The 27,134-nt window shown below is 42.3% G+C and overlaps 1 protein-coding gene across 1 annotated transcript in view; it reads left to right on the top strand.

The window, feature by feature from the left end:
- Positions 1 to 27,134, top strand: part of elovl2 (ELOVL fatty acid elongase 2) — a 111,438-nt gene that overhangs the window by 72,372 nt on the left and 11,932 nt on the right. The window contains exons 4-6 of the mRNA XM_072283738.1: positions 392 to 469; positions 13,454 to 13,625; positions 18,888 to 19,012. Coding sequence (XP_072139839.1) covers positions 392 to 469; positions 13,454 to 13,625; positions 18,888 to 19,012 — 375 coding nt within the window. The remainder of the gene's footprint in view (positions 1 to 391; positions 470 to 13,453; positions 13,626 to 18,887; positions 19,013 to 27,134) is intronic.

Below are 27,134 nucleotides of genomic sequence, written 5' to 3'. Positions count from 1 at the left end.
GTACAGACAACCCGGGTTCAAATCCCACCACTGCCTGTAAGGAGTTTGTACATTCTCCCCATGACCATGTAGGTTTTCTCTGGGCCCTTCAGTTTCCTCATACATTCATTGTTTGGTAGATTAATGTAAAGTCCTATGATTAGACTAGGATTAGGTCGAGGGATTGCTGGGCAGCATGGCTCGAAGGGCCAGAAGGGCTTGTTCCACACTTCATCTCAATTATCAAAATAAATAAAATCTTCCAGCCTTGTTCCACTTTTGAGGGATTACTTGTTTTTTTATCTGTCCCAAGATATCATCTACCTTTGAAGAGTCTATTAGATAGGCTGTAATAGTTACTGGGTGTGCATTTGTAAAACATTTTCCAGTGACGGATTTCTGTTCCTTACAGTTGATCTCGGCGAGCTGGGAAGGTGGATACAACCTGCAGTGTCAGAATCTTCACAGTGCTGGGCAAGCTGACATCCGGGTGAGATCAAATTAAATTCTGACAGGGAGGTAATGTTAGACATTAGGAAAATTACAGTGGATAATTGGGACACATCAGGCCCAGTACATTTTGGCCCAATTAAGTGGTTCCCCGAATTAGCCAAAGTTTCATAGAAAAAGTTATAAAGGTTTAAATTTTTAAAAAAGACAAACTACTATTTAACTGAATAACAAATTGTGTATAATACAGAATAAATTAGAACACTGCAGTACTATAAAACTGTATATTGGTTCTGAATAGTTATTAATACATGGCTGTACATGGCTGTGTTTTTTTTGATTGACAATATATGATCAAGCTTAGTGCATATAGCATTGACACTGAGCACACAAGGTGAAACATACTCTCCACAGTATCAACACACACACAGCAGCTGGACCTGACAGCGTACCCAAGGAGGAACTGAGGGAGTGCTCTGACCAGCTGGCAGAGGATTTTACTGAAATCTATAACCTCTCTCTGTCCATACTATGGTCCCTACATTCTTCAAAACATCAACCATTACAGAAATTCCAAAGCAGCCAGTGGTAACATGCTTCAATGACTACAGACCGATTGCACTCACCCATAGCTGCCAAGTGCCTGGGGAAGACAGGGTATGTCCCACATTAAGAACACCATTCCTGCTATTCTGCACTAGACCAGTTTGCCTATAAGGCAAACAGATCAGCCATCTCCATAGCTTTCCACATCATTCTGGAACCCCTGAAGCATGAGGACACCTACACCAGAATGTATCTATGAATGTTCTCAATCATCCAGGTCATTGTATATCAAGGCAACTGGACTTTCTGTGCTGTCTCATTGACATTTCATCACTCATCCGAGAGGCTTCTTCAGTTCTGATCCATGGTGGGTAGTTTCTGGTTTATAAACTCTGTGAGTTGTTTAAAGGTATAGCATCACAAGAGGGTCATTAAGAGTTGTAGAGGTAATGAAAGGGTCATTAGTCTTATTTTTGCGTGAATGAAGGTGTGAACTGTTGTGGTTTGAAAGAGGGGTTAAAGAAGCCATCTTTGTCAACCTGATGGGTGGGGTGCAACCTGCTGAACCGTGTCTACGCCCACCTCGACAAGCCAGCGAGCACTGTGAGGGTCATGTTTTTTGACTTCTCCAGTGCGTTCAACACCATCCGCCCTGCTCTGCTGGGGGAGAAGCTGACAGCGATGCAAGTGGATGCTTTCCTGGTGTCATGGATTCTTGATTACCTGCCTGGCAGACCACAGTACGTGAGCTTGCAGCACTGTGTGTCTGACAGAGTGATCAGCAGCACTGGGACTCCACAGGGGACTGTCTTGTCTCCCTTTCTCTTCACCATTTACACCTCGGACTTCAACTACTGCACAGAGTCTTGACATTTTCAGAAGTTTTCGGATGACTCTGCCATGGTTGGATGCATCAGCAAGGGAGATGAGGCTGAGTACAGGGAAACTTTGTTACATGGTGTGAGCAGAATTATCTGCAGCTTAATGTGAAAAAGACTAAGGAGCTGGTGGTAGACCTGAGGAGAGCTAAGGTACCGGTGACCCCTGTTTCCATCCAGGGGGTCAGTGTGGACATGGTGGAGGATTACAAATACCTGGGGATACGAATTGACAATAAACTGGACTGGTCAAAGAACACTGAGGCTGTCTACAAGAAGGGTCAGAGCCGTCTCTATTTCCTGAGGAGACTGAGGTCCTTTAACATCTGTCAGACAACGCTGAGGATGTTCTATGAGTCTGTGGTGGCCAGTGCTGTCATGTTTGCTGTTGTGTGCTGGGGCAGCAGGCTGAGGGTAGCAGACACCAACAGAATGAACAAACTCATTCATAAGGCCAGTGATGTTGTGGGGATGGAACTGGACTCTCTAACGGTGGTGTCTGAAAAGAGGATGCTGTTCAAGTTGCATGCCATCTTGGACATTGTCTCCCATCCACTACATAATGTACTGGTTGGACACAGGAGTACATTCAGCCAGAGACTCATTCCACCGAGATGCAACACAGAGCGTCATAGGAAGTCATTCCTGCCTGTGGCCATCAAACTTTACAACTCCTCCCTTGGAGGGTCAGACACCCTGAGCCAATAGGCTGGTCCTGGACTTATTTCCTGGCATAATTTACATATTACTATTTAATTATTTATGGTGCAACTGTAACGAAAACCAACTTCCCTCGGGATCAATAAAGTATGACTATGACTATGACTAACAGCTACTTACAATGTAGTCCTAACATCTTTACTCTGTCATCTCCACAACAGTTCACACCTTCATTCATGCAAAGATAAGACTAATAACCCTCTCATTACCTCTACGACTCTTAACAACTCTCATGTTATACCTTAAACAAAATTGTTTAAGATCAGAACTGAAGGAGCCTCTTGGATGAGTGGTGAAACATCTAGACGACACAATGAGTCCAGTTGCCTTGATTTACTACCGCTTGCTACAGCAGAATGCTTTTTATTGACTACATTTCTGCCTTCAACAGCATACCCACCAACAAGGTGACCATGACACAACACATTTTGGGACTCAATACGTCAATTTGTAACTGGATTCTATACTTCCTTATCAATCACTCCCAGAATATTTGAATAGGCAAGTACACATCAACCCTTCCTAACCCTGAACACCGGTGCACGGCAGAAGCGTGTATTGAGCCCACTCCTTTACACTCTTTTCACTCATGACTGTGCCTCTGCCAATGCCACCAACTCCATTATTAAATTTGCAGATAGCACCACAGTGCTGATTACAATTAACAGCATCCAGAGAGGAGGTGTAGAAACTGTCTAAATGGTGCAAAAACCATAACCTTTCACTTAATATACAAAAAAAAAATGGTTATCGATTTCAGGAAATCAAGAAGGTGTGAACAAGCTCCACTACTCACAAACAGTGAAACAATGGAAAGCCAGAAACGGGAGTGAAAATGAAACGATTTAATTACTTCAAGTTAGAAACTATAGAATTTGAAGGTATCCACAATCATTTTGAAAGCATTGTTTGAGGCAGTGTATTAGTTAGAACTTCACTGTCATTTCTGAGGACAACGAGATTACAATGCTGCTCCATTCAGTGCAAAACATCAGACAGGCAATTCAATTACTAAAAACACAATGACTAAATTTTAAATAACATCTGAGTTATTTAAAGTGACATCTAAGTTATAATTGAATTAAAAACAAACAACTCTAAAATGTGGCATTGTTTAGTTTCATGACAGCCCTGGGGAAAAGCTGTTTTTTCAGTCTGGATGTCCATTCTGTATCTCCAGCCAGATGGTAGGAGATTGAACAGTAATTACAAGGATGGGAAAAGTCCATCACAATTTTGCGAGCCAGCTTTAAATTCTTGAGAGAGAACATCACAGAGGAACTCTCTTTGATCACCAGCACTTTCTTGATAGGAATTTAAAGAGAGCAAATTAGCCCCAAAAGCTGCTGGTAAACCTTTATTATTGTACAATTGAGAGCATACTGACCTACTGTATGACAGTATGGTCCTCTAGCTTCAACAAGATTGACCCAGAAGCACTTCAATGAGTGATCAGAACTGTTGAGATCATCATTGGGACACAACTACCAGATATGGAAACCATCTACAACTCACCATGTCTATAGCTGGCTCGCAAAGTCGTGATGGACTTTTCCCATCCTTGTAATTACTGTTCAATCTCCTACCATCTGGCTGGAGATACGGAATCATTTCTGCATGGACATCCAGACTGAAAAAAACAGTTTTTCCCCAGGGCTGTCATGAAACAAAACAATGCCACATTTTAGAGTTGTTTGCTTTTAATTCAATTATAACTTAGATGTCACTTTAAATAACTCAGATGTTATTTTAAATTTAGTCATTGTGTTTTTAGTAATTGAATTGCCTATCTGATGTTTTGCACTGAATGGAGCAGCATTGTAATCTCGTTGTCCTCAGTAATGACAGTGAAGTTCTAACTAATACACTGCCTCAAATAATGCTTTCAAAATGATTGTTGATACCTTCAAATTCTGTAGTTTCTAACTTGAAGTAATGAAATTGTTTCATTTTCACTCCCGTTTCTGGCTTCTCCAAGCCTTGAATGCTTGAAACCACAGTGAGCAAAACAACTCTAAATCATCTTACTTCTTATTTTGTGCCAAATATCAGTGACAAAAATCACTGCTTTTTGAACACAAACACACACATTATTTTAAAAATAACTGTTTGCTCTAAGTACGGTGTAGTGTCTAACAGTAACACAAGTTCACATGACTGACGCTAGCTAGAGACTGTTCGGCAACAATCTGCTGTCCCAGTTAAAGGGGCATAGTGCCCTAAATAAACAAAGGGAATCCTCACTATTTTCTTGATTAGTTTTTGTTCTTTAAATGTTGGCCCAAATAAGTGGCTGCCCTGATTAACTGATGGCCCAATTAGATGAAATCCACTGTATTTTTAAAAAAACATCACTTGAGGTAGTCCTCTCTTTCCACTTGTAGTCTTCTGAATGCAAGAAATTGAATCCTGTAATGGAGCAGTGAAGTCATTATCCTTGAAAATCAAAAGAACTGCATTTGCTGGAAATCTGAAACAAAATAGGTGAAAGCAGGAAATACTTGTCAGGTCAGGCTGCATCTGTGGTTAGGGGAACAGAGTCAACCTTTCAGGTCAGAGAACCTTTGTCAGGATTGGGAAGAAGACAAAATATGCCCGTTAAGCTGAAGAGAGCATGGGTGAAGAAGATGTCATTGTAAAAGCAGAATGATCATGGGAATAGACAACTGGCCAATGAGTGAACAGTGAGTGAGAATATGGGCAAAAGAGTGTAGGAGTAATGAAAAGCAAAGCAGGTCAGGCTATGCATATTCTTGTCATGTTTCGTAAACTTGCTGTGGTCCTGCACTCCACTGATCCAAGTCATTGAACTAGAACAGACCCATCATATATTCTAAAAGCAGCCCTCTCCAAGCCTCAGTTAGTTATTTGGAGGTGGTGGAGAAAAATGCAGTTGGACATTCTAGTTTATCAGTGATATTTTTGATCTAGTGCTTAATAGTTTAGCCTCACTCTGTGAAGATGGTAGGTTTGGTTCACAATACATATGTGGTTGGCAGTTTAGTATAAGAATTCATAAAGTCAGAATGCACATCTTCCAAGGAGAATTGATTGAGCCCTCCATGTTCTGGTCCAGTTACTTTCTGCTTTCTGAACTGCTTTATTATGAGGTTTCAGACAGGTCCCTGATGTTGATATGTCTTGCTTCCAAGTAGGAGGTGAGTTTTAATTAAAAAGCCAGATTAATTGACCACCTTGATGCTCTTAATTTAGATGGCTTTTTGCATTGCTTCAATGTACCAGAATTCTCCTGGCCAAGGGCAGCTGTTTCAAAGGAGCCAGACAATGCTCAGCCACACAGATGGATGCAACTATGCTATAAGTCAGCAGAGAAAAAGAAATTTCCCCAGGCGGTCCACTGTTGAAGGCTAGTCTTGATAAGATAACTCAAAAATACCCAAAAGGGCCACCTCTCCACTCAATTCTTCTTGAAAAATGACATACATTAAAATATAAACACAAGAGATTCTGCAGATGTTAGAGATCCAGAGCAACACACAGAAAATGCTAGAGAAATGCAGCAGGTTAGGCAGTAACTATAGAAATGAATAAACAGTTGATGTTTCGGGCCGAGACCCTTCTTCCTGATAAAGGGTCATGGCCTGAAATGTCAACTGCTTATTCATTTCCGTAGAAGCTACCTGACCTGCTGACCTCCAGCATTTTCTGTGTGTTGCTATACATTAAAATAGGTAGTAAGTAGGCTGTAAAGAAGGTTATCAAAAATTGCAGGGGGATCTTGATCAGCTGGGTAAGTGGGCTTAGAAAAGACAAATGGAGTTTAACTCAGATAAGTATGAACTGCAAGTCCTATCCTGATTTGGCCTTCTAAAGTTTCCTTGCATGATAGGGCTCTTGGGAGTGTTACAAGGATGATGCCTGGATTGGGGAGCATGCCTTATGAGAATAGGTTGAGTGAACTCGGCCTTTTCTCCTTGGAGCGATGAAGGATAAGAGGTGACCTGATAGAGGTATACAAGATGATGAGAGGCATTGATCGTGTGGATAGTGTCACGTACTCCGTGACGGGATAAAGAACCAGCAAAAATGGAAAACACTTTGGAGCCTGGTATTGCTATTCACTAATACTGTTTATTAGTAACTACGCAATACAGTAATATAAATTCGGATACATCAAACAGGTTAGCAATGATAATATATATATAAGTGTGGAAATATAGAAACCAAGCTTCTTCAAGCCTAGGGTAAATGGATACAGTCTTACGATGATGAGTAAAGTTCAGTTCAGTTCGTGGTATTGAGTTGAGTAGTGATGGAGAGAGAGAGAAGTGTTTGGTTCTTCAAGTGAGCTGATACCGTCAATCTTCCCGTTGTCCTCCGATATCCTTTAGAAGTCACCGAATGTGACCACAACCAAGGGGACTGTTCTCCTGTGGTGGAATTATCAACCCAGGTGAGGGTTGATCACACTAATAACTCCCCAACAGTCACACCTTTTTCACACTGTGAGAGCCACTGATCGATCCGCCTGACCGATCCTCCAAACACCCACCTTTCTGTGGGCACAACAAAGCTCATCCAGTGTCCAAAACCATGTGTCTCCGGAGTCTATCATCTGCCCTTCTATTTATCTCACCATGCTGAACACCAGCTGTCCATCAAGTAGCTCCTCCCTTCTCTCTCTGTAAGAACTTAGAAGCTGCCAGTGTCCTTGCAGAAGTGTAAACATGCTGCAGAGAAGTCATAACACCATCTCCAAGCAGTCTTCACCTCTCTCTCTCTCTCTCTCTCTCTCTCTCTCTCTTAATAACAAGGTGTCTGTGTTGGACATCTCTCTCTCTCTTTCTCTCTCTCTCTCACTCACTCTCACTCACACACACTCACACTCATACTCACACATGCACAGTTCATAGGGATCATTCAGGATCCTGTTACACTCCCTTCCTTTTAGGAAAAAATTTGACAAAGGCAAAATTTTTTGTTCAACTGTAGATTACAAAGTTTAAAACAATACATGTATAATCATCAGATAACAGAGCAAAATGTGTACAACTTCTAACTTAACACCTAGATAAACAATCAGCTATAATGTCAGTACCTTTCACATGTTTGATTTTTAAGTCATATTCTTGCAAGATCAGACTCCAGTTTAATAACCTTCTACTCTTATCCTTCATTTTAGTTAGAAACACTAACGGATTGTGATCCGTGTAAACAAGTGGTTTCTGGGCAGGACAAACATAGACTTCAAAATATTGTAAAGCCAGAATAAGTGATAGCAACTCCTTTTCAACAGTGGAATAATTTTTCTGATGCACATTAAATTTCTTTGAGAAATAAGCTACTAGGTGTTCAATGTTATCCTCAACTTTCTGCAACAATACTACCCCAGCAGCTTCGTCAGTAGCGTCTGTTGCTGTAGAGAATGGTTTTGAAAAATCAGGTGCTTTTAGCACAGGGTGATAACACAGGATGGTTTTCAGACATTCAAATGCCTCCTGGCAAAGATCATTCCATACAAATCTTTCACTCTTCCCTAGGAGTTTTGTTAGGGAGAGAGCGATATCTGTAAAGTTCTTACAAAACTTACAATACTACCCCACCATTCCTAAAAACCTTCTTAACACTTTCTTGCCCGTCGGAATGGGAACCTCAGCGATAGCTTGAACCTTGGCCTATACAGGAGCCAGTTGGCCCTGGTCTACTACATAGCCCAGATATGTAACTGTGGTATGACCAAACTCACTTTTAGCGAGGTTCACAGTAAGACTGGCCTTGGACAGCCTTTCAAACAGTTTTTCTACAGCTGCAATATGCTCTTCCCACGTGTCATTCCAGACCACTAAATCATCAATATAAGTCCCTGTGTTGTCTAGACCTCTAATCATAGAACTGATCATTCTTTGAGATGTCCCTGGAGCATTTTTCATCTCGAAGGGCAAAACATTATATTCATACAGTCCAGATGGTGTCACAGATGCTGATATTTCTTTCGCCCTCCCTGTCAAAGGAACACACCAATATCCTTTTAACAGGTCAATCTTTGTAAGGTATTTAGTCTTCCCCACTTTATCAATACAGTCATCCACTCTCTTTCCCTGTTCTTTCTTGCTTCCAATTTCTTGTTCAACCATTTTACTTTTCTCTAAATTCATTCTGTAAGGATTTACAATGACATCATGCACTGCAGCTGTACACCATCTCGGAATGTCAGGAAATAAATCTTTATGCTTGCTAATTAATTCTTCCAATTGTTTTTGCGGTGCAGGCTCCAACTGATGGACCTTGTCAGTAATATTTTTCAAAACAATAGTGTTTCCGAGCTTTGTGGAGCTACACTGAGTACATTAAAATTATCTGGTATTTCGGTACCAGCCTTCACAACTCCACTTGTTTTCCTAACAGTACCCACAGGTGCTATCCTATCAAACCAGTGTGCCATTTTAATTTGAACGTTCTGCAAATTTTCCTTTGTAAGGTCACAAGCCTCGTTAAGTCTCTCTCGGAATTTCAAAACATAATCTAACACAGTGACACACACTTTTGGGTTAGACCATTGCTCTCTGAGCAAGGTCAAAGGTCCTTTGGGCCGATGGCCGAAAATGAGCTCAAATGGACTAAACCCCAGGGATTCTTGAATGGTGTCTCTCACAGCAAAAAGTAATAAATGTATGCCTTCGTCCCAGTCCCTGTCATTCTCATGACAGTAGGTTTTAATCATGGTCTTTAAAGTGGAATGAAACCGCTCCAAAGCCCCTTGAGACTCCGGGTGGTACGCAGATGCCACTATTTGTTTAGCCCCCAGCTCAGAAGCTATTTGCTGGAATGTTCTCGAAGTAAAGTCACTACCCTGGTCAGATTGAATTTCTTTAGGCAGACCTACCAGTGTGAAAAACTTGCTGAGTGCCTTTACCACAGTCTTGGCCTGGGTGTTTCTGAGAGGCACGGCTTCAGGGAACCTAGATGCAGCACATATAACAGTTAGTACATACTGATGACCAGCTGCAGTCTTTGGCAATGGGCCAACACAATCCACTATGACCCCAGACAAAGGTTCACCAAAAGCAGGTTTAAGTGGTGCTACTTGAATAACCTGATTAGGTTTCCCCGCAACCTGGCAGGTGTGGCTAGTCCTGCAAAAATTCACAACATCCTTTCTTAAATTAGGTCAATAGAGTTCCTGTGCACTGTCTTCCTCACTCCAAAATGTCCACCTAAAGGCATCTTGTGTGCCAGGTTTAAAATTTCAGCCCTGTAAACCTTTGGAACCACTACTTGATGTTCAGTGGCCCAGTCCTCACTTGAAGGCACAGTAGGTGGTCTCCACTTCCTCATTAACACCCCAACTTTAGGGTAGTATCCCATTGACTCTTTCTGAACCTCCTCTTCTGTGAGAGCTGTCTCCTTTAAAGCCACAATTTCTGAATCTTGATTCTGTTCCTCTATAAATTCCTTTCTAGATAAGGACAAACCTTTCTCATCAGCTTTACTACCCTCTAAGTCCTGCTGGAATAGGGAAGGTAGAAAAGTCTCTGATAAATCATCATGATTTAAACCCCTGGTTTTGCTATCTTGGGCCTCAAAATCCCCCTGCCCCGAATTACCTGCATCAGCAGACCTCTTAGATATGGTTCAGGTCACTGCACATGTGGCATACACATCAGTCTCTCTGTATGGGTCATTAGCAGGAGCTTTGCTCGTTAGCTGAACTTCTGAATAAACATTACCTTGGATAGGTGTCAGCCTCCCCCCAATGTTTACTAAACTCAGCACTATCACCAGACTTACAAAACACATGTGAATATTGTGAAAAATGCCAAACAATCCATTTATTTTATTCCTACAACCTTTATCTCGATTTGTCGCCATAGGAACTTCAAAACCAGTACAATCCTTCTCCACATCACAGTCGTGAACAACATCATAACCTTGAAGGTGTTTACATCCAACTGTTAAAACAAAATTCAACAGAGTGGCACATACTTCTTCAGTAGGCCCTTGTCCTGCAAGCAGGGTCAAAGGTCGTGACCAATCCAACCTTCACAAGTACTTTATTCAAAAGTCCAGAAACAACACTTCCTCAATATCTTCAGTAATATTTACCTCACCAATTTTCATCCCCTCACTAACTTTTAGAACACTGTCTAATACAAGTGACTGAGAATCCTCAATTTCCACTGGTACCAAGGTTAACCCCTTATTCACTGAACCAAGACCATCTGACACAAAAGAACTGCATTCTTTTCCAAACAAGTCAGACACCTCAGGCCTTAACTGTGCTTCAACACAAGGTTCAGTACCCTGTGAATGCACAGGTACTTCAACAACCTGAACACAGGCAATCAGGACAGCTGTTTCTTCTGGGCTTTCATCACTCGTCCCAGTTTCAAATTCAAGGTTACCCTGAACCTCCCAGCTACTCGCTGGGAAACTCTCATCTGGAGTAAACTCAACCTTGTGGGCTAAAATAATCTCATCTGCCATCTTAGCAGACCCCCGCAGGGTGGCGGCATCATCTTGATCTAGGTATGCCTTTACATCATCGGGAATACAACTTTTAAACTTTTCAATCAAAACCAGCTCTTCCGAGCTGTAAAAATCAGCAGGGGGCACGGAAGCTGGCGGTTTGAGAGAATTTCGCTCCGGATTTCGATTGGAGTTGGCTCGACTGGAAGCTGGCTGTGTTTTGCTTGATGCGTGAATGTGGTTTGGAACCTGTTGAGGGAAAGATTGTGGGGAAGGAACGGAAATTGCTGGGAGGGGGTCATGTGGGTCTGGTAATGGCGGACAAGATAAGAGGCGGGGTTGAAGGAAAGAAAGTGGAGAAGGAGAGGGATAGAGACTTGGGACCAGAGGTAGGCAGCTGGGGAGAGGTGGATTATTGTGAAGGGAGAAATAAAGGGAATGAGGAGGTAGTGAGGGCACGGATGAATAAAAACCAAGACAAAGGGAATAAAAGAATAAGAAATGATAGTGGAGAAAGCTCTGAAAGTGAGGAAGATGAACAAGCTCAGAGAGGAGGTGTTGTCATAATTAGGTTTAATGAGAAGGCTCAGGGACATATTGAAGAAAATTAACCCGTTTGTGCTAACAACAACTCTGACAAATAAGATAGCGGAAATAGTATTTGCAAAAGTCATTAATGATGGCAACTTATTGGTAAGATGTACGAATGAGGAACAACTTGAGAAAGTACTCAAGCTAAAAGAGATAGGAAAATGCAAGGTGGAATACACTGGGAGGGTGGGAGCACAAAATAGTGGTTGTAAAGGAGTGATCACGGGGATACCAATGAGTATAAATATGGAGGAGATAAAGAGGAATATCAAAGGAGGGAAAGTAATGAATGTTCAAAGACTGAAAACAACAAAGGAGGGAGTGAAAAAGGAAAGTGAATCAGTATTGATTGAATTTGAAGAAGAAAGAGTGCCAAGGCAGGTGTTCCTGGGTTTCATGAGTTACCCAGTAAGGGTGTATGTGCCAAAGCCATTGAGGTGCTATAATTGTCAAAGGTTTGGACACGTGGCTAAAAACTGTAAAAGGCAGAGGAGATGTGCTAGACGTGGGGGTGATCATGAATATGGAAAGTGCGGAACAGGAGTTCAACCAAAATGCTGCAACTGTGGAGGAGCTCATAATGTTGCATATAGTGGGTGTGAGGTTGTGAGACGGGAGACTAAAATTCAAGAAATAAGAGTGAAAAGAAAGATCACTTATGCAGAAGCTGTAAGAATGTCAAGAGAACAGAATAATGCTCCTAATGAACAGGGAGCGATAGGGATACGAGAGATGCAACAAAGAACAAATGACAGGATTCATGTAGACAAAAAGGCTCTAGTAACATTCATTGCAGGAGTGATTAATAGTACGGCTGAGGTAAAGTCAAAAAGTGACAAAATTCAGCTGGTGGTAAAAGCAGCAGTGAACCATTTAGGGTTAGTAGGACTGACATGGGAGGAAGTGAGGGAGAACCTCAGTAATCAGTCAAGCCAGGAAGTGTCATGTGTTGGTTAATGCTAATTATGGTGATTCTTTTACAATGGAATGCAAGGAGCTTACTGGCCAATAGCCAGGAATTCAAGCACTTTATTAAAGAAATGGTTGTAAAACCAGATGTAGTGTGTATTCAGGAAACTTGGTTGAAACCAACTTTAGACTTTGTGGTATATGGGTATACAATGATAAGGAAAGATAGAAATCTAGGGGGAGGAGGGGGTTGTGCTATGTTAATCAAGCAAGGTATACCATATAGGGTACTGGAAAAAGGAGGTGATCAGGAATACATAGTGGTGGAAGTGTGGGAGAAAGGGGAGGGAGTGGTTATAATTAACTACTACAATCCATGTAAAAGTTTGGATTTGGACAGCCTATTAAAGATACAAGGACAAAACAGACATAAAGTAGTGTGGTGTGCAGATTTCAATGCTCATAGCACAATATGGGGGGATCAGATTACAGATCCAAATGGAAAGGTAATTGAAGATTTGATGGAAGAAAGGGATTTGGTGTGTATGAATGATGGTAGCGGCACAAGGATAGATATAACAATAGGAACTGAGTCAGTGTTAGATATTACGTTAGTGTCTAATACCTTGGCTGGCATTAGTAACTGGGGAGTTTGGACTGCTTCAACAGTAGGCAGTGATCACTACCCAGTTTTGTGTTCAGTGGGTGAAAGAGTTGAAGTAAGACCAGGTGGCGGAACCCCAAAGTGGTTGTTTGAAAAAGCTGATTGGGGTAAGTTCCGGAAGTTGAGTGAAGAAGGGTTGACAAAGATTGATATTTCTGGAAATGTAGATGAATTAAACAGTCAGGTGACTTCAGCAATTAAAGAAAACAAAAATAAAGGAAATAAAGGAAGTTAGGCTGTATGCATCTCAGGACAGGGGATCCTAAACGTTTTCACCTTTACCTTGCAGGTGGCCAAGGTGCTATGGTGGTACTACTTTTCTAAAGCTATTGAATTTATGGACACAATATTTTTTATCTTGCGGAAGAAGAACAGTCAAATTACCTTTCTTCATGTGTACCACCACGCAACAATGTTCAACATCTGGTGGTGTGTTCTTAACTGGATACCTTGTGGTCAAAGTAAGTGAGTGTTGAGTTGGCAAACTAACTTGGGTGTGATGCTAATTTGCCTGTAGTGGTATTTTGGATAAAACACTTGTACAAGTGGGTTAATTGATCCAGCACTCCCAAAGCAAAATATTGCAGAAATAAAATCCTGAATCGAAAATATAAATGTTTAGCAGGTCAGACAGCATCAGTGAAGAGAAGAAAACAGGAGTTAATGATTTGTCTCTAGCAGTATGAATTCATATTTCACCGAGGCAGCTGAGGAATGAAAATTATCAGTATCACTGACCAACAAACTACCATATTGTTTTATAAACCCATCTGATGTTCACCTTTAGCTAGTCTGCCCTATATGTGATTCGCATACCTATTACAATATACGTAATTGACCCTCGGGAAATGGTTTTACAAGATAATCAGTTAAAAGCCAATTCAGAACGGACAATAAATAGTCCGCTTTGCAATGATATTCATCCCATGAATAAAAAAGGGATATTTTTTCATGAAATTCTTGCCATGTGCTTGGTTCTGGTGTTTTCCATTTTGGCTAACAGAGAGAGACTGTACAAGAGATTCATAAGAGGGCTACAATTCCAGCCATTTTAACCCATGTTAGTTACTGAGACCTACTGAGGGTGGTGCAATGCTGCTTCACAGCTCTAGGTTCAATATTGTGCTTACAGTCTGTGTACCATTTGCTGTGGGAATGTTAATTTCCGTAGATGCTTTTTATTATTTCTTCATTCCAAAATGTGCTAGGCAATTAATTTGTTACTCAAAGTGGCATTTCAATTAGATACTGTATAGCAAAAAAAAGAGAAATATATGGCAATGTGAGAGATTAAGTTGTGGTACTGCATTTCAACAGCCACATGGATGGGAAAGATTTAGCGGGAAATGGGCCAAATGCAAGCAATTGATATTACATTAGATAAGCATAGATGAGTTAGTCTAGAAGGCCTGTTTACGTGCTCTATAATGCTAAGAATCTAAGGAATTAAGAAGTGGGGAAATTGAAGTGAAGATTTGTAATAAATGAAAGAATGTTCTAATTACATCATAAGTATACTATGTAGATTCCACTTGGAGGTGGTAGAGGGCTTTCAAATAACGGAATCTCATTGACTACTTCAACTGGGAGAAGAGCAGTTGCACATTGTTATGTAAATGCAAAGCAAGAAAACAACTAAATATCATGCAAAACAAGAACATAACCAAACCAAAGATGAAATATGAAAGTTAGCTGGCCAACAATATGAAGGAGGATACCAAAAGGTTTTTCAGATATGTAAGAGTAACAGAGAGGTGAGAGTGGATATCAGACCACTGGAAAATATCGCTGGAGAGGTAGTAATAGAGGACAAAGAAATGGCAGATGAATTTATTAAGTATTTTGTCAGTCTTCACTGTGGATAACACTAGCAATATGCCAGAAATTCGATGGTGTTGGACAGAAGTGAGTGCAGTTGCTATTTCTAAGGAGAAGGTGCTTGGGAAGCTGAAAGGCCTGAAGGTAGATAAGTCACTTGGATCAGATGGACTACACCCCAGGTGGAAGAGGCTGGTTGAAAAGATTGTGGAGGCATTAGTAATGATCTTTCAAGAATCTCTAGATTCTGAAATGATTCTGGAGGACCAGAAAATTGCAAATGTCACGGCAATTTTAAGGAAGGCAGGGAGGCTGAAGAAATTATAAGTGAGTTAGCCTAAACTCAGTGGTTGGGAAGATGTTGGAGTCCATTATTAAGGATGAGGCTTTCGGGTACTTGGCAGCACTTGATAAAATAGGCCAAAGTCAGCTAGGTTTCCTTAAGGGAAAAAATTGCCTATATTTGGAATTCTTTGAGGAAATAATAAGCAGGATAGACAAAAGCATGTCAGTGGATGTTGTATACTTAGATTTTCTGCAGGCCTCTGACAAGGTGCCACACATGAGGCTGCTTAACAAGATGAGAGCCCAAGGTATTACAGGAATAATACTGGCATAAATAAAAGATCAGCTGATTGGCAGGAGACCAAGAGTGGGAACAAAGGGGGCCTTTTCTGATTGGCTGCTGATGACTACTTGTGTTCCACAGAGGTTGGTGTTGGGACCACTTCTTTTCACGTTATATGCCAATAACTTAGATGATGGAATTGATGGCTTTAAGGTTAAATTTGCGGACAGTACAAAGATAGGTCGGGAGGAGGGGTGGTGGCGTTGAAGCAGGAAATCTGCAGAAGCACTTAGTTTGGGAGAATGAGCAAAGAAGTTGCAGATGGAATACAGTGTCAGGAAGTATATGGTCATGCACTTTGGTAGAAGGATTAAAGACATAGACTATTTTCTAAATCAGGAGAAAATACAAACATCAGAGATGCAGAGGGTCTTTGAAGCCCTCATGCTGGATTCCCTAAAGGTTAACTTGCAGGTTGAGTTGGTGCTAAGGAAGGGAAATGCAATGTTAGCATGTATTTCAAGAAGACTAGAATATAAAAGCAAGGATGTAATGCTGAGGCTTTCTAGGGTATTGGTCTGACCATAATTGGAGTATTGTGAGCTGTTATGGGCCGTTTAACTAAGAGAAGTTGTGCTATCATTGGAGAAGGTCCAGAGGGGGTTCATGAGAATGATGCTGGGACTGACAGGGTTAATGTATGTGGAGCGTTTGATGGCTTTGGGTCTATACTCATTGGAGTTTAGAAGAATGAGGGGGATCTCATTGAAACCTATTGAATATTAAAAGGCCTAGATAGAATGGATATGGAGAGGATGTTTCCTATAATGGGGGAGTCTAGGACCAGAAGGCGCAGCCTCAGAATAGAGTGACATCCATTTAGAACAGAGATGAAGAGGAATTCCTTTAGCCACAGGGTAGTGAATCTGGAATTCATTGCCACAGATGGCTAGGGAGTCAAAATCATTTGGTATATTTAAAGCGAAGGTTGACATGTTTTTGATTGGTCAGGGCATAAAAGGGTACGGGGAGAAGGCAGGAGATTGGGATTGAAAAGGATAATAAATCAGCCACGATGGAATGGCAAAGAAGATTTGATGGACTGCATGGCCATATTCTGCTCTTATGTCTTGGTCCTAAATCGCACACCTGCGGAGTTGGCATTTTCCCCAGAAATTTATAGGTGTGTGAAGAAAAATTGTTGTCTTATTCACTTAATGATCAGCCACTGCACTACCAAAGAACATAGAAGAGGAACAGGCCCTTTGGTCCACCATATCTGTGCTGACCATGACTCTGACAAACTGCACATGGTCTATATCCCTTGATTCTCCGCCTATCTTGTTCTTGTGCCTCTTAAGTAGTGATATTGTATCTGCTTCCACCATCTCTCTGACAGCACAATCCAGGAAAATAAACTCGTAAATCTCCTTCAAACTTTCTCCTCTCACTTGAAACTTATGCCCTCTATTATCTGACATTTCCACCGTAGAAAAGAGAATGACTATCTACTCTATCTTTCCCTCTCATAATTTTATATACAGCTATCAGATTCATGCTGGCTCATTCACTGCATGAGAGTCATATTGAACACTAAGTGATGTAAATCAAGAGCAGTCCAGGATGTTGGCTTAGATTAGATTGTCTGAAGGTTTTGAGAGGATTTCTCAGGTTGGTACTTTTTTTTTGACTCCTGAATGAGCTACTGGAGTCACTGTCTCAGGGGTGTGTATTGACCTGGGTTCAATCCTGACTGTGAGTGGTGTCTGTGAAGAGTTTGCACGTTCTCCTTGTGATATCATAGATTTCTACTGAATGTCCTGGTTTCCTTCCAAAGGTGTGGGGGTTGGTAGGTTAATTGGACAGGGAATGCATGGAAGATAAAATGGGATTGGTGTGAAGAGTGTTTGATGGTCATTGTCATCTTGGTGGATCAAAGAACCTGTTCTTGTGAAATAATATTGTTTTATATGATACGGCAAGTTCGAAATGTCAAATGAAGAAACCCTTGGTTTTATAAATAAAGCAAGTTGTTCTTTAAAAGAATGAGACACTAGTATCATGTACATTTCTTAGGAAAGGAACCTTGGCAAGCAGATGGAGGAGGTTTATCAGTATGAAGCCGGAGATCAGAGACATTGACTATCTGGACTAACTTCGATAACCTTGACTTTAGCGGAACAATTAATTGAAGGGTGACTTAATAACAGTTCGCTAATTAGGAGATAGAGATTAGCAAAGCGTACAAATGGAGAGATTTTTTGATAGAATTTAATGATGAAATGATAGTTGAAGCATATTCATAATAAATTGGTTTATTTTCTCATGTGCAGTGAAAAACTTTACTTTGTAAACCATCCATGCAGCTCATTTCATCACATCAGTACCACAAGATAGTACAAGGGAAAAGCAATAACAGAATGAAGTGTCACAGTTAGAGAAAATATAGAATAGGCAGACAACAGGCAGGCAAGGCCATGACAAAGTAGATTGTGAGGTTAGGAGTCCCTCTTGACAAAAGGTTTATTACAGTGGGATAGAAGCAGCCTGTGTTTTCCAAGTTTTTATTTCATGTACCTAATGGGAGGGGGAAGAAGAGTGAATGTCAGGGTGGTGGGTGCTTTGATTATGTTTGCAGCTTTACTGAGGCCAAGGGGGGGGATGTAGGTTTCCATCACATGGTGAGCTGTGTCCACAAACTTGCCAAAGTGACAGATATAGAAATACAAGGGATTGCTGGAGTGACTATACATTTAATTCTATCTCACCATTGGCACATGTCATTTCTAATGCCAAAACCCTACATTTGAACTATCTCCTGATACTTTTGGATGCTTACAATACATTGGTAAATTTTTTCCTGTAATACCCTTTGGATATTACTATGATAAAGGCATTGCAAAGCTTTCTTTATATTAAAATCAACATTACACTTGAGCTACTGGTCTGGACTACATTGCTGTTCCATAGAGAGCACTACCATTGAGCAGGTCAAGTAGATTGTTGGTTCACTCCCAACTTCCATGCCACTACTTTGGATATCGAGGAGGAAATAGAGGTCAGATACCAGCACTCCTGACCTTCCAACCACTGCTACTAGACTTAGTCTGGAAGCAGTAAGTGCACAACCTGAGCCTAGAGGGCCAGCAGCACTATCACACCTGGCCCCTCAGCTTTACAGTATATCAGAGATGCCTGAAGTAGCTCAGCCATGCTCATCTGAATTTGGTTATCTTCTCGAATTGCTAATGACAAGTGCCTTGGCCTTCCATTCTTATCGGTTTTTTAAAATTAATTCCTAGGAAAAGTATTATACCTCTAACTTTTTTCTGTGCAGGTTTCTTTGGTCCAACATTGAACAGTTTTATCCATGTTCTAATGTACTCCTACTATGGCCTGTCCACTATTCCATCCATGCAACCATATCTTTGGTGGAAGAAGTACCTTACTCAGGCACAGCTGGTAAGTGTGAATGTCTTATACATGTTGTCACATACTCCGTGACGGGTTAAAGAACCAGCAGAAATGGAAAACACCTTGGAGTCTGGTATTGCTGTTAACTAATGCTCGTTTATTAGTAACTACCCAATATAGTAATATAAAATCAGATAACTCAAACAGGTTAGCAATGATTATATAAGTGTGGAAATATAAAAACCAAGCTTCTTCAAGCCTAGGGGTAAATAGATACAGTCTTACGGTGATAGGTAAGGTTCAGTTCAGTTCGTGGTATTGAGTTGAGTAGTGATGGAGAGAGAGAGGTGTTGTGGTTGTTCGAGTAAGCCGATGCCGTCGATTCTTCCCGTTGTCCTCCGAAACTTCCAAGTTAGCCAAACTTGACCAACTTAAGCGCACCATCTTCAAGTGATAGTCTACCAACCCAGGCGAGGGTTGCGCACACTGGTAGACTCCACAAGGTCGCTCTTTCACGCACTAATAATCACAGATCAATACTTCGTAATCGATCCTCAGTCCCACACTCTAGGCACCTGAACAGAATTGTGGTAACTTCACCACACCTTAGTGTATCTGCGTGTCCTGTGAAACAAGCAATTACGCTGGTTTAAGTACTGTTGTGCTGAACACCAGCTGTCCATCAAGTAGCTCCTCCCTTCTCTCTCTGTAGGAACTCAGAAGCTGTCGGTGTCCTTGCAGAACTTCCAAACAAACTATGAGCAGTCGTCGCCTCTCTCTCTCTTCATAACAAGTTGTTTGTGCTGTACAGCTCTCTCTCTCTTTTTAAAAGCACAGATAATTCAGGCTCCCGTCACAATGTATGGTGGGAATTGTCATTCTTATCGCCCTTGTGAAATGGCAGTGAGCCACCACAGCAGTTGGTACAGTGAGTTACTACTGCAATTCCAATGAGAGAGGTGAGATTGATGAAGGAAACTGATATATTTCCAAATCAGAATAGATTTTGGTTGGAGTCTGGATGGTAGTGGAAGTATTTGCTACCCTTGTCCTTCCAAGTGGTGGAGTTTATGGGAGAGGGAATTAATCTTTGCATATCAATGAAGCCCATCTTAAGGACCCCCATCACTCAGGACATGCCTTGTTCCCATTGCTACCGTCAGGAGGGAGGTGCAGGAGGCCGAAGGCACATGCTCAATGATGCAGGTACAGCTTCTTCCCCTTTGTCATCCAATTTCTGAATGGACGTTGAACCCACGAATACTACTTCACTTTTTTTTTATATATACTAGTTATCTATATATACACATACATACATACACATATACACACATATATACATATATCACACACATTGTAACTGCGCTTTTATTTTCTCTATATCGTACTGCTGCCACAAAAACGACTTTCACGGCATATGTTGGTGCTTTCAACCTGATTCTGATCGTATAGATAGTCTGCATTGCAGGCACAGTACGTCAGCTGTGTAGAGTAACATAATGCAGAATCAGGCCCTTCATTCCAGTTGGTCCATGCTTCCTAATATTCCCTCTTTCCTACAGTACCTTTGGCCCATATTCCTCTGAATCTTTCCTATTAATGTACCTTCCCAAATACCTTTTAATCACTTCCTCTGAAAGTTCATTCCATATACTAACTAACCTCTGGCTGAAGTTGTTGCCACTGATGTTCTTAATAAATGTCTCCCCTTTCTCCTTAACCCTTTACCCTCTAGTTCCTGGTTCTCCAATCCTGGTAGAAAGTCTGCATTGACCCTCTCTAAGCCTCTCATGTTTCTCATACACCTCTATCAGATTTCACCCCCCACCCCATTCTCCTACACTGTAATGAGAAATGTCTCAACTTGTTGAAACTCTCCATAACTCAGCCCCTCCAGTCCTGGCAACATTATCATAAATCTTCTCTGCTATCTTAAGAGAGCTTTCTTAGAAGCTCTCTGATATCTTTGCTATAAAAGAGTGACTGAATAAAATATTCAAAATGCAGTTTCACCAGTATCTTGTACAACTGCAACATAATATCCCAACTTCTATATTCAGTGCCCTGACTGATAAGGTTCAGCATGCCGGAAGTCTTCTTCACGACCATGCCTACCAACAATGCCACTTTTAGAGAACCTAGGTCCCTCTGTTCTACAACAATCCCTGTGTCCCTACTGTTGACTCTGAATATCGTACCTTAATTTATCTCCCACAATGAAACATCTCATGCTTATCCAAATTAAACTTCATTTATCATTCCTCAGCCACTTTCCCACCTGATCAATATCCCACTATAAATCCTGATAACCATCTTCACTGTCTGCAACACCACCTATTGTAGTGTCACCTGTAAACTTAATAACCATGCCTATTATATTCCCATCCAAATCACTGAATTAGACGATATATAGCAATGGGTCTGTCATTGTCCTCCAGTCTGACAAAACAAATTTTTACTGTTTCCTCGGCTCCCTACCATCAAGCCAATTCTGTATCTACTCAGCTAACTCTCTCTGGATGTCATGCGATCCAGCTTTTCTTAGAAGCTTATCATAGAAACGTAGAAAATAGGTGCAGGAGTAGGCCATTCGGCCCTTCAAGCCTGCACCGCCATTCAGTATGATCATGGCTGATCATCCAACTCAGAATCCTGTACCAGCCTTCTCTCCATACCCCCTGATCGCTTTAGCCACAAGGGCCATATCTAACTCCCTCTTAAATATAGCCAATGAACTGGCCACAACTGTTTCCTGTGGCAGAGAATTCCACAGATTGGCCACTCTCTGTGTGAAGAAGTTTTTCCTAATCTCGGTCCTAAAAGGCTTCCCCTTTATCCTCGAACTGTGACCCCTCGTTCTGGACTTCCCCAACATCGGGAGCAATCTTCCTGCATCTAGCCTGTTCAATCCCTTTAGGATTTTATACGTTTCAATAAGATCCCCCCTCAATCTTCTAAATTCCAGAGAGCATAAGCCTAGTCGATCCAGTCTTTCATCATATGAAAGTCCTGCCATCCCAGGAATCAATCTGGTGAACCTTCTTTTTACTCCCTCTATGGCAAGGATGTCTTTCCTCAGATTAGGGGACCAAAACTGCACACAATACTCCAGGTGTGGTCTCACCAAGGCCTTGTACAACTGCAGTAGTACCTCCCTGCTCCTGTACTCGAATCCTCTTGCTATGAATGCGAGCATACCATTCACCTTTTTCACCGCCTGCTGACCCTGCATGCCCAGTTTCAATGACTGGTGTATAATGACACCCAGGTCTCGTTGCACCTCCCCTTTTCCTAATTGGCCACCATTCAGATAATAATCTGTTTTCCTGTTTTTGCCACCAAAGTGGATAACCTCACATTTATCCACATTAAATTGCATCTGCCATGAATTTGCCCACTCACCTAACCTATCCAAGTCACCCTGCATCCTCTTAGCATCCTCCTCACAGCTAACACTGCCGCCCAGCTTCGTGTCATCCGCAAACTTGGAGATGCTGCATTTAATTCCCTCATCCAAGTCATTAATATATACGTCTTTCAGGTCTACTTTCAGTTTTTCCACTTCATTTAAACTCGCGATAGTCATCTTCAGGTTCCTTTCAAGCGTCCGCCTCCCTTTTCCGAGATCTGTCCTCCATTTCTTCACCTCCTCGGGAGTGTAGTCAAACTCCCCTCCCTGGGCTCTCGGTTTTCTGTTGGCCTTAGTCAGAACACTTGCTTGATCTTCCCCAACTTGTAAGTCTTCCAGTCTTTTCTGAATCGACGTCTTGGGTTTCTGCTGATCCCTTCGAAGGTGGGTCATTGTTTCTGCTCGCTGGATTAATTCATCAGTACATGACCGCAGTGTGGTGCAAATCCCCTCTCTTCCCTGTGTCTCATTCAGATTGACGACCTGGGTTTCCATCCCCTGGTCCACTACCGTCTGTCCCAACACCAGGAAGTTCAACTGGTATGTCGGGTCATTTTTCTCACATTGCAGCTAACTCCTCCGGCCAAAAACTCCTCCACATTTGACACTTCGCTTCTGTCGCCCAGGCTCAGCCACTCGCCTCGCCTCATAGTCCCCCCAGGCGAATCCAAGCTCTAGGCGGTCATCCACATACGTCAAAACTCCACACACCTTCACTTCCCCCATGGTCTTCCTCATGCCCCGCAGGAAGGATGCAGGGGCTCCGGATATGCCCTTGGGCATCTTTTCGGATCGGAAGAATCCTAGGGAACTAGTATCGGCCATCTTCGGCTCAACAGCCGCACTCCTCAGGATCTGGCAACATCCACTCCTCAGATGCAGCACATTAAACCACATCGCATAATCCACACACACGCTGCCTTCATCTTCCACTTCGCTAGGGTCCAGTTGCCGCGACCTCTCTCTCACTGAGGTGTCTTCAGCGGTCAACTCCCCTCCCTCGTGGTGGTTCGGAGCATCTACTAAGAGGGTCTCACCCTCAGCTACTTTCCCCAAGCCGTACCACTGCTGGGTCTTGTTTAAATTCAGTACTGGCTCAAGGCTGCTACACACCTCCTCAGAAGCAACTCGACATGCTGGGTGCCCAGAAGATGCCTCCATGAACTCCAGGGTCATTAACTAATCATTGTCTTCTGGATAACTACTGCCACTAGTACCCAAAGTCTCCGGTGCCCTTGCAGTTGTCAAGGGTAAATGCTTCAGACACCGGTTGTAAAACGAACTGTACAACAACTTGATCTGTGCCCTGGGGTCGAGGATAGCTTCAGCATCGCTTCCCTCTATCCGTAACGATACCCTGGGGCGTGGTCTCTCTAAGCCTTCAGGAATAGGGTCTTTTCCTTTCAGAAGTTCCTTGGTACGTTGCTGGGAACGTGCTTCCCCAGAGACCCCAAGCTGTTCCCCACTGGGCCTCCACTAAGTTTCCCGACACCTCTCTGATCAGCTGAACAACTGATCCCCTGAAATGATCCCCCGGCACTGCAAGCAATTTAGCCATCCTCCTAGCCAGAGAAGACACACTGAAAACTTGCCCCACTCTTTCAGATAACTGACAGCTGTCACTATGGTGTAAGTGAACCTGACAGCTCTAACACCGTCACCAGCCCGCCTACTCAAACTTTCAACCAATCCCTGTCGCTCTCCCTCAACCGAGCACTGCCACTCATCTAACAACTGAGAGATCAGCTCCGCCCACTTCTCCGCCCCTCTTGGGGTGGACACTATCCGCAGTGCCAGGCGGAGCCTGCCAGAGCTAGAACATTTATTCGCAGACCCTACCTCCAAATCAGACCACTCTTTCCTCTCTCTCCCAACCGCATGGACAGTCCCGAGTGCCACCTCCAACACGTCAATGCCAACCCGAACTCGAACAAAGACCGCACCCACAACACATACAGCAATCAACAGCAAATAACCCACAGAGACACACATTACAGATTTAAACAGGGCACCCACACAGCATACCAGTAGATCCAATCCCGGACAAAGCCCACACAATGTAGCCCCCTGGCCACCCTTGGGGTCGCTCGGCTCACTGTCGTCTAGGGAAACAGCCTCGGCCCCGCCAAACTGGGTAATTAGTTTGTGTGGATGCTGTGTGAGGTACCCCACCCCGCCCAAATAACAGACAATACACCAGATACGATTTACAGTTTATAGATATTACTGGAACTATATAATTAATAGAGAATAAAATATAAAAGGAAAATAAAAGGCGCCACACTTATCAAAGTTCAATCTCTTCGTGCACAAAAACCGTTGGAGCTCAAGGACCTTCTTCTTCACCCTGCGACCCCCTCGGACCACCTCGACCGGCCGCCTGGGACCAACAACGGTGGTCGACCAGACGCTCCACATGAGTCCGTCTCCATCTCCTCGCCGAACGCCCTCCTTGGGGTCCGACCCCGTTAGCGGACATCACAGCACATTGTCCATCCTCTGCCTCGCTCTCCCGCCTTCTCCCCCCAAAACCCTGCGCATACAGTATCTTCAAATACACCAAAAACATAACAACAATTGGTTAATAACATATTTCTTATCACACTCTAAACCAAAACAAGCTGCTAGCGCAAACTTTCTCAGCGTTTAACACAACAAAGCCGCATTCCCCAGATTAACATAACAAAGACGCCATTTTAATTAACCCCCGCAGTAATATAAAAGTCAAAACCTCCTTACGTACACAAGTATAAACACCATGGGACCTCGCAGCCGTCATACCACTCAGGAAGGAGACGCATTCTGTCTCCTAGAGATGAATGTACTTTGGCGCGAAAAGTGCAAATCAATCCCAGAACAACAGCAAAGGACCTTGTGAAGATGCTGGAAGAAACAGGTACACAAGTATCTATATCCACAATAAAATGAGTCCTATATCAACATAACCTGAAAGGCTGCTCAGCAAGGAAGAAACCACTGCTCCAAAACCGCCATAAAAAAGCCAGACTAGAGTTTTCAAGTGCACGTGGGGACAAAGATCTTACTTTTAGGAGAAATGTCCTCTGGTCTGATGAAATAAAAATTGAACTGTTTGGCCATAATGACCATCGTTATGTTTGCAAGCCGAAGAACACCATCCCAACCGTGAAGCATGGGGGTGGCAGCATCATGTTGTGGGGGTGCTTTGTTGCAGGAGGGACTGGTGCACTTCGCAAAATAGATGGCATCATGAGGAAAGAAAATTATGTGGATATATTGAAGCAACATTGCAGTACGTCAGTCAGAAAGTTAAAGCTCGGTTGCAAATGGGTCTTCCAAATGGACAATGACCCCAAGCATACCTCCAAAGTTGTGGCAAAATTGCTTAAGGACAACAAAGTCGAGGTACTGGAGTGGCCATCAGAAAGCCCTGACCTCAATCTGATAGCAAATTTGTGAGCAGAACTGAAAAAGCATGTGCGAGGAAGGAGGCCTACAAACCTGACTCAGTTACACCAGTTCTGTCTGGAGGAATGGAACAAAATTCCAGCAATTTACTGTGAGAAGCTTGTGGAAGGATACCCAAAACATTTGACCCAAGTTAAACAATTTAAAGGCAATGCTACCAAATACTAACAAAGTGTATGTAAACTTCTGACCCACTGGGAAAGTGATGAAAGAAATAAAATTATTCTCTCTACCATTATTCTGACATTTCATATTCTTAAAATAAAGTAGTGATCCTAACTGACCTAAGGCAGGGAATGTTTTCTGGGATTAAATGTCAGGAATTGTGAAAAACTGAGTTTAAATGTATTTGTCTAAGGTGTATGTAAACTTCTGACTTCATCTGTACCTAGGAACTGATTAGGGATAGTCAACATGGTTTTGTGTGTGGTAGGTCATGAATAATCGATCTTGGGTTTTTCCAAGGAGGTTCCCAGGAAAGTTGATGAAGGTAAGGCAGTGGATGTTGTCTACATGGAGTTTGTTGTCTACAAGGCCTTTGACAAGGTCCCACATAAAGTTGCTTAGCATTCAGGATGAGGTAGTAAATTAGATTAGACATTGGCTTCACAGGAGACCATAAGATAAAGGAGCAGAATTGAACAGTTTGGCCCATTGAGGATACTCTGCCATTTCATCATGGCTGATCCCTCTCAGCCCCAACCACCTGCCTTCTCTTCGGAAATTGGTTGTGAGAAGTCAGAGAGTGATTGTAGTTGCTTGCATTTCTGACCAGAGGCTTTTGACAAGTGGTGTGCCACAGAAATCAGTGTTGGGTCTGTTGCTTGTCATCCATATTAAATGATCTGGATTTGCAGCTTTGTGGATGACACCAAGATTGGGGGCATAGTAGACAGCAAGAAAGACTGTCAAAGCTTGCAGTGGGATCTGGACCAGCTAGAAAAATGGGCTGAAAATGACAGATAGAATTTAATACAGACAAGTGTGAGGTATTACACTTTGTGAGGACAAAGCAAGTAGGATTTGCATGATGAGTGGTGGGGCACTCTCAGGAGTGAAGTAGAAGAGGGATCTGGGAATACATATTCTTAGTTTATTAAAAGCAGACAGGGTCATAAAGAGAGCTTTTAGTACTTTGGCCTTCATAAATCAAAATATAGAGTTAAATAAGTTAAATGTTGAAGTTAAATAAGACATTGGTGAGGCCTAATTTGGAGTACTGGGTGCAGTTCTGGTCACCTACCTTCAGGAAAGACATTAATAAGATTGCAGAGAAAATTTACAAAGATGTTGCCAGGACTTGAGGACCTGAAT

The sequence above is a fragment of the Mobula birostris genome, chromosome 19 (genome assembly GCF_030028105.1).
Source record: "Mobula birostris isolate sMobBir1 chromosome 19, sMobBir1.hap1, whole genome shotgun sequence".
In the NCBI taxonomy this organism is placed as follows: domain Eukaryota; kingdom Metazoa; phylum Chordata; class Chondrichthyes; order Myliobatiformes; family Myliobatidae; genus Mobula; species Mobula birostris.
This window is presented reverse-complemented; position numbering and strand designations above follow the sequence as displayed.